Source organism: Parambassis ranga, chromosome 7, assembly GCF_900634625.1.
Source record: "Parambassis ranga chromosome 7, fParRan2.1, whole genome shotgun sequence".
Taxonomy (NCBI): Eukaryota; Metazoa; Chordata; class Actinopteri; family Ambassidae; genus Parambassis; species Parambassis ranga.
This window is the reverse complement of record NC_041028.1, coordinates 20556761-20565433: the sequence shown is the minus strand read 5'-3', so window position 1 is coordinate 20565433 and position 8673 is coordinate 20556761. Positions and strand designations below refer to the sequence as shown.

General features: G+C 41.4%; 1 protein-coding gene across 1 annotated transcript; it reads left to right on the top strand.

Moving 5' to 3' along the window:
• Positions 1-1208: 1208 nt before the first annotated feature.
• tpx2 (TPX2 microtubule nucleation factor) lies at positions 1209-7956 on the top strand. The gene is made up of 16 exons (XM_028410603.1): positions 1209-1301; positions 1786-1936; positions 2338-2479; positions 2567-2629; positions 2709-2810; positions 2949-3058; positions 3158-3306; positions 3454-3625; positions 3709-3847; positions 4079-4301; positions 4395-4490; positions 4742-4915; positions 4993-5139; positions 5212-5323; positions 6282-6448; positions 6561-7956. Exons 2-16 carry the CDS (start codon positions 1810-1812, stop codon positions 6669-6671), a joined length of 2034 nt encoding a protein of 677 aa, XP_028266404.1. The 5' UTR covers positions 1209-1301; positions 1786-1809; the 3' UTR covers positions 6672-7956.
• Positions 7957-8673: the final 717 nt, after the last annotated feature.

Below are 8673 nucleotides of genomic sequence, written 5' to 3'. Positions count from 1 at the left end.
CTTTTCATCATCAGGCAACCGTCTGAGTACATCTTCATTTGCATGACCAAACTCTCTCACAAGTTTTGAGTATTCAGTCAAATGTTCATCAATAATGTCTGGACTCTCACTTTCTTTCATTAGTCCATTAATCTTGTTCATTTTTAATGTTAACTGTGATAATCTTGATTTTCTTGTGTTTATAAATCTGTTTAGTAACTTTTCTTGCCCCCTTTTGGTGAGCTTTGGTGCCCTCTTGTGGTAGCTCTCATAACTTTGTTTGCGTTTATAGCAGACGAACAACTTTGTGAAATGGTAAAGTTTGTGAGAAAATAGCGTTAGCGCATGTTTATATACAGCGTACTCCGCCATATAAAGCCATTCACTTCAGTAATAACGGCTCGTTATTGTCGTGTCACCACTTCAGCCATTGGAGTTAGGGTTAGGAAGTTAGCCCCAGTGGAAACACTTGTTTCTCGGCCCTGGAGAAGACGGATCTCCTCTTGTGTTCCCCGATCACGGTCAGGAAACAGAGCAGGAACGGTAACACTACTAACAACCTACATTTACTTTTTTAATCCCTGTGGAGAAATTAATTTGTAGTAGCAGCATATCAAAGAACAATACATATAATATACACATACACGCACATAGTAGCAGAAAATATACTCATTACACAAAATGAAGATAAATAACCTACACAGTTTATGTAACTGAGAAGTTAGAAGTGCACCTGTGATGATGCTTTAGTCCAAGTTTGTGAGCACATGCTATTAGGAGTGGAAGTACATAGACCCACGAATTAGCCTAAATGTGACTTTATGAAATAAAAGTGTCATTAAAAAAACATGTATACATTGTTATAGCCTAATTGTTTTTTTTACAGGATTTATGTAGGTCTATATACATGTACAAATTGAAAAAAGAAAGGAAAAAGATTTTTAACCGGAAAACATTGTTTCGAGATCCAGCATTCAATACCACATTTCAGCACTGCACAGTCTTGCTCCGTCAAAAACGGTTCTGTTGTTTAATTTATGAAGAAACGCGCACCGGACGATTAAACCAAAAGTGCATTTTACGGCAAACGTTACGCACAGATTTCCAAATTTGTTTAGTGGGCGGGTTGGGTGGGCCAGAGCGATATGCTCTGGGGTTTGCGTCACAGAAAGACAAATTGTATAGACCAATAAGCGGCGAGCTGGTAACCACCGCTTAGCCATTGGCTGGTTCAAAAATGTGTGGCATTTTAAATGCGGACGTTGAGCTGCGCGCGCCGTTAACAGATTCAGCTGCTTCGTCTCGGGCTCGACACAGCATTGGTATGTTTTATATTCAGTTTTTATTGCTAATATGTCGAAAAATAGCGTTCTAACTTATGGTTCGTGTGTACTAAACGAGGAGGCGTATGGATTTAGTGTATTCGCATTTGATGACTACGTGTGTCTTGCGAATTGTTTTCCTCGATAACTTAACCCTTACAGATTATATGAACATTTGACTCCTTAACATAATTACTAGTTTAACGTTGCATTATTATAAAGGAAAAGGCAGTTCGTCTGTCCATCCGTCAAACATACAGATAGTAAATATAACCGAGCGTAACGTTACACGCCGCTCCACCCAGCAGCATCAACAATTCCGACCAGATAAAGCTGCTTAAAAACATCCTCAAGGAATTCTAACATGTCCAGTTGTCCTGCTTCAAGCTCTTGAATGAAAAATATGCTATGTGCCTAAGAATCTTCATCGACACATGATGTTTAGTTTATAGTATAGTTTCACTAACGCTTTTTTTGGAAACAGCTTCCAGCTTCTTATTTAGATGAAATGTCGGAAACTATAATGGCCGACACAGAGTCCGGCGATACCTCTGAGCGCTATGAGTTTGATGCCCCGTCCCATGTCGTCGACTTCAAAGAACTTCTGAATGCAGAAAACGACGATAACTGGTTTGGTAAGTGGTGACAGCGAACGGTTTTTTTTTAAAAATAAGTAAAAATTGCAACTATTTCTGTCGCCTTTGGCCTCAATACAGGAGGCAGGTCTCTACTGTATGCCACACCATAATTTCTACAATGCAAGTAGTGCTTTTTACAAACTACATGTATTTATAAAAGGGGTGATGGCAGGGTGTCACTATTGGAATGCTTCTAGGCAGTTTCTCCCTCTTTCACATTTTTGCTGGAAAGGAATTATGCACTGTGTTGCAGAATCATGTAAATGGTTATAGTTTATATATTTTTCCCCTGCTACTACTCAACATGAATATAACATTTCGTTAGCTTCATGTAGAGTGGCCCTTGTGCACAGCAAGTAGCGGTTAAGTTAAACAATTATGATCTCCCTCTTCATCAGAACTACAGGCTGAGGGAGTAGATGGGCACATTGAAACACCCTCCACACCTTCCACACCTAATCAGCTATGTTCCACTACTCCACCATCAAACATTGTCACATCCTGGAGTGCTGAACATGAACCCCTTGCACAGCCGCGCAGGTACAGTTCTATTTAACAGCAGTATAAACTCAATTCATTCTCTTTGTTCCTTGGACATTTTTTAATATGAATGTGTTTATCCAATAGAGTTTCTAAGCGTAAAGGGACAAGTGGTGCAGTTGCACCACCACCAACAAAGAAACACAAAGAGTATGTACCATCTATTTCCTCTCATCCTAAATGTTACTCTCACTTATTTCTTGATTGAGTACTTTTGTCTTTGATGTAGGACATTGGTTGCCCAAAAAGCGAGGTTTGTGCAGTCAAATTCCAAGCTTTCTCGCCGTCGGAGTGAACGGCTGCGTTCCAGGACCACCTCCACGCACACAAAGTGAGTGTACTACCACTCTTTGCTATTTGGGCCCAGCGGCTTTTGTTTTAAAACTCAAACAATAATTTTGTCACTTTTTCCTACTTTTGAGTTTGTATCCCTGATTTTACTCATAACATTAATATTGGTGCCCAAAAGGCCAAGTGCTTCTGAAGATCAGGAGCTAAAGCGCATCGGAAACCTCCAGAAGGAAGTAGTTTTACGTCGGAAGAAGAATGAGGCCAGCTATAAGGCTGCTCTTACTGGCAGTGAGTAGACATTACTGAATTTTAAACTTTTGGTCTGTCAAAATTTTTATAAAAGATGTCAAGGTTATAATTTGAAGTTGATTTTACGCATTATTTCAGGCCCACCACCAAAGAAGATGGTCCTGTCAACAGCTGTTCCTAAAGAATTCCACTTCAACACAGACGATTGCATTAAGACAACAACTTCACCCAAGAGATCTCCCAAGGAAGTTAGCTATGTCAGCCAGCTCCCCAAGCTGTCCTCTCCAGTAAGTAGCTTAAATGTGCCACCAGCATGACATTACGCTGCAGTTTAGAATGGTTGCTTATGCACTGGTTGCATTGTGAGACTTCATAATGTAGACACAGTAGGGCTTCTACAAATGTACACATGACATGCGATTGTCTTTTTTCAGGCCAAAGCTAGGAAAGGTGCCACAGTGCCCAAGCCCTTCAACCTGTCAAGAGGTGGCAAGAGAAAGGTGGACGAGCCAGGTGTCTATGTGCCAGTTGCTCAGCAGATAGAGCAGTTCCAGAAGAGAACCCCCACCCGCTACCATCTGCACAGCCGTAAAAGACGGGAGAGAGGTATATGTTTTTCTTTACGTTCATTGGCATATTTGATTTTCAGAAAGTTTTTTGTGGTTTTTATGTCTACCTTTTTTTGTTAGGACCATCGCCGGTAAAGCGTGACCATCTTAGGCTCACCCAGCCTCACAGCCCACACCTGATGACCTGCCAGAGAAGCCGTCCACTCACTGTAAAGAGCAGTGCTGAGCTGGAGGTTGAAGAGCTGGAAAAACTAAAGAAGTAAGGGTGTTTTTTTTACCTGTCTACCATTGTCACTTTTTCTGCCCTACATGTTAACAACATGCTTAGATGTGAGAAAGGTATTACTTCATACTATGAACATATTATTAGGAGGAGCAGGAAGAGGCCAGAGAAACACTACCTTCAAATGCTAACTTTGCAGATTTCAGTGAATTTAAATGGTCCGCCCCTGAGATGTAGCGTTTAATTTCTGGCTTGCTTTAATTGCAGGTTTAAAGTCAAGGCAGTGAAGCTGAACAAGAAGATACTGGAGAGTGCAGTGGACCTAAAGAAGCCAACAGTGAAGGAACCCACACAACCTGAGGGCTTTGAGCTGGAAATTGAAAAAAGGCTCCAGGAGAGATGGGCCACCAAAAAGACTCAGGAAAATGAAGAGAAGCCGCACAGCTTCAAAGCCAAGCCTGTCCCCATTAAGGTCTTTGAAGGAGTTGTGGTGAGCTTAAATCCTGCCTGGGCATATTTTAACCAAGGCATTTATGACATACATGAAGCATGTTTAGTTAAGTGGAAAGCATTTTTTCAACAGGGTGTGCCAGAAAAGAAAATTATCTGTCCAACTGTGCCAGAGTCTCCAGCCTTTGCCCTGAACAAAAGAGTTCGTTTGGAACGCAAGGTTGTGGAGGTGAGAACATGTTTGGCTTTCCACTATTTGATCCATTACAGTCATTTCCAAGACTTTAAATCGAGGCAGCTGGACTCAAGGATCGTTTTTTTTGAAGACGTTTCTCCACTCCCCAAAGTGGCTTCTTCAGTTCTGTGGAAAAAACAATCCTTGATTTAAACTCTTGGAAATGACTATGACCTGGATGAATGAGAGCATCCACAGATATATTCATTACAGTCATTAACTTTTCCTTCTTTATTTAAAATCAGGTAAAACAGACCTCACCAGTCAAAGCCCATCCCCTGCCTCACTTTGGTATCCCTTTCCAGCCCCGGCTCCCAGGGAGCCACCAAGTGGAGGTCTGTCCTTTCTCCTTTGAACAGAGGGAACAGGATAGGAAGGTACTGAAAGAGAAGAGGCAGGAGGAGAAACACAACGAACAGGTGGAGTTTCCCTTCTTTAAGGCCCCATAATATAAAAAGATGGGTTAAATCACTTTCTCCTGTGTGAACATTTCTAGAAGCCGCAGTTCAAGGCGCAGCCTCTCCCAAACTTTGATCTTGTGGTTTTGCCTGAGAAGATGAAGCTACAGCCCACAAAACCTGAGCCCTTTAAACTGCTAATAGATGAACGGGGAGCTATGAAGCACAGCCACTGGGAACAGACGGTATGAGATCTTCCGTGCTACACTCTAAAACATTCCTAAACATTGAATTCACAAGACCTCTTTGCTCTGCAGGTAAAAGAGGAGCAGAAACATAAGCAGGAAGCTGCAATATTCAAAGCTAGGCCCAACACAGTGACTCAAAAACAGCCTTTCAGACTGAAGAAGGAGGACCGGGCAGCAGTGGGTAAGGGCAGCTTCACTATTCACTGCCCCAAACATTGTTACAGTTTTGCTTATCAGTCAGCCTGGATTTAGTTTGAACAAGTAATATTTAATTTACCTGCACAAAGTAGTAGACGGATAATTTATTTAACTAGTCTAAAAAGTAGGTCTGAGTTGGACTAACCCTAAAAACAGCGTTTATGGATGTAATTCACTGATCTTTCTTACAACATCAATTTACACCAGCAGCGTTTCATAAGCGTAGTGTAGCGCTGCCTGCTAGAGTGTTCCACACTTGTGAGATTCAGTCATGTAGTAATCTGCCTGTTTACCTGATGGTTAGGGTCCTCTACATGTATCAGGCTGGGTTACAGAGATGTTACTGAAAACTCTGTCTACTCCATTGACGTGTGACATAAAGGGCAGATTCTCACCCTGAAAACAGTTGCTTCTCTCCCTGCTTTTTGCCTTTCTGATGTGGTCCTTCTAAAAAGCATGTTATATCATATAAAAAGCTGTTTCTCTACTTTTAAAATGAATCTTTTCTTCTACATGGCTGTGTTTCTCTGTTGGTAGCAATGTTAAATCGGCGAGAGTACAGTGCCAGAAATCTACCAGAAACTATTTTCTGTTCGGTTGTCTGACCTCCTGTCTGCTGTAGTTGGTGCAAATAGACTTGTCTTGGGCGCGACACATCTCCAAATTAGAACTGCCGTGCATCACTCGTGTAGCAGTGTGCAGCTACTCTTCTAAAACCACTGCTACGCAGCTGGTGTAAATACTTTCATTGACTATAATGGAAGCATTTCACAGCAGCTGTCGCTACGCTGCATCTTCGCGTGCGATGTAAATCTGGCTTAAGACTAGGAAAACAGGCAGAAGAGCTCTTATCTTATCCTTATCCCCTCTTACAACAGTCTTCCAGGTGTCATTACCGTCATCTGTGTCGGTGTTCTTTAAATGCTGTCATTCTTCCACAGCTGTTGAGCCATTTGAACTGGCGACAGAGAAACGGGCCAGGGAGTGGCAAGAGTATGAGAAAATGCTAAGTGAGAAGGAGCTTCTCAGGTCATGCATGGAGGAGGAGCAGAGACAAGAAGAGGAACAGAGAGAGAAACAAGAGATTGCCAGACTGCGGCAAGAACAGGTAATTTACTGTAATTTTAGACCTCTTTAGTATTTATGGTCTTAACAAAAATTTCGGTACATCCATCCATCCAATGTATCCAGTATACATTGTGTACATTTCTGTTCTGCAGGTCCACAAGGCCCAGCCCATTAGACACTACAAACCAGTAGTTGTTAAGAAGAGTGAAGTTCCTCTTACTGTCCCAGAGAGCCCTAGCTTCTCTGACCGCTTTCGTTTGTGATCAGACTGCATTTTTCACCTTTTGTCTTGAACATTTATCTGCTATAGGCATTTTGTTTTTGTTTTTTTACATTCTTCTTAATTTTAAACAACTCATTTTACTCATTTCACTTTTGAAGTAAAATAAAATTTATATTACAACTTAAACTGTTTAAATATTTCATCTGAATTTTGACAGAGCCAGCAGTTAAACCTAAGCCTGCTTCATGGTTGACTATATACTCTATATATATACTTGTAAACCGTTGACTACGGTTTTGCATTGATTTCAGGTATTTGAATGCAGTTTCACAATTTGATTCATACCCTACACCACGAATTGATGACTTAACTGAACGCCTGGGAAAGGCCAAGTACCTAACGAACGATTGGCAGGTGCCTCTTACACAACAATTTAAACAGTTCACAGCCTTCTGCACACCATGGGGGCTATTTCAAGTCACAATTATACCATTTGGATTACATGGGGCCCCAGCAACATTTCAGAGGCTGATGGATTAGGTGCTGCAGTGTAGGGTGGCTGGCCTGACTGTCAACCCATCCAAATGTGCCTTTGCCAGGGCTGAAACAAACTACCTGGGATTTGTAACTGCAATTGTCTGATCGAATAATTCAGAAATTGGTCTGGTTACTTTTAAGCCCATAAGGACCAAAAGTCATCAAAAACACAGACCTTTTATTAACACGCTGTGTGTGACACCACCATGAATTTGACTTTCATCATCCCACAGAAAATGTATGTATTTGTGGCTGTATCTCCCAATTACTTCATCCTATGTGGATGAAACTTTACAGTTATGCTGAACATCTGACTCTGCACAGATTGATATGCTGACATGCCACCGTCACTGCGCCAACTACTTGAAGGATGACCTGCTCTTTTTTATATGTGTATTTTGGTGTACTTCTCTACCCTGCGGACCACAGCTCGTACCAGTAACGGGGAAGAGGAAATGCGGGCTGATGCGGGAGGCGACGGTGGCGACTCCCGCAGTTTGCGAGTAGTGCAAGAGCCTGCCCATCACTGCAGCAGCTTTGATTATTTGTGTTTTTAACAGAGGGCAGCAGTCGTCCAGAAGCAGCAGAGAGGTGTGTAGGACAGCAAATCCTGGCTTATACAGCTTGATGGTGTTGCATTGTAATTAATTCCCTATTAACACCTTATTCCATATGCTTTCATATTTATATATAGAAGAGATTGTTGAAAAGGATCCAAGTGTAATAGTCCAAATTGTTTTAAATAGTGACATCTGTGGCCATTAAATAAACTGCAATCAGCACTCGGATCCACGATGCAGTTTGCTCCTTTACTTCACCCACTGAATGTGGTGCAGTGATTATTTAGGGTGCAATGTCCGGTGCAGTTGTTGGTAAACTCTGCTTTCTCAAATCCAGGCTTACCGTAAAAGTCTACCAGAATGTTATGGAGGACTTCATGATTCCTTCTGCTGAAAATCTGTATGGAGATGCAGATTTCATCTTCCAGCATGACCTGGCCCCTGCCCAAACTGCCAGGAGCACCAAAACCTGGTTTAATGCCCATGCCACCACAGTGCTTGACTGGCCAGTCAACTCTCCAGACTAAACCCCATTGAAAATCTCTGGGGTGCCCTTAAGAGGAAAATGAGGGACACCAGACCCAAAAACAAAGAAGAGCTGACAGCAAGCATCAAGGACATTTGGGCAAAGGGATTCCTAACCAAGTATTGACACATCGTACATTGACAGAACCATATTTTGATTTGATGTGATCCTAATTTCTTTCTTTTTTCTGCAAAAACTGAGAAGTAGATTTCTTCACAGTATTCTAATTTTTTGAATTCCTGTTTTTGTGGGTTTTATGAGCTGGGAGCCCAAATTATGTAAAATTAAACAAATAAATACTTGAAATTGTTTAAATTGTGGGCTTTGAAGCTATAGTCTATGAAATTTTAACTTTTTGAATGGAATTATGGAAATTAATGAACTTTTCCTTGATATAATTTTTTTGATAATTTGGCCTA

Coding starts and splice junctions, on each gene's coding strand:
- tpx2 (XM_028410603.1), top strand. CDS start 1,810: ATGTCGGAAACTATAATGGCCGACACAGAGTCCGGCGATACCTCTGAG. Junction 2,480..2,566: donor CCCCTTGCACAGCCGCGCAG/GTACAGTTCTAT, acceptor TTTATCCAATAG/AGTTTCTAAGCGTAAAGGGA. Junction 4,916..4,992: donor AGGAGAAACACAACGAACAG/GTGGAGTTTCCC, acceptor GAACATTTCTAG/AAGCCGCAGTTCAAGGCGCA.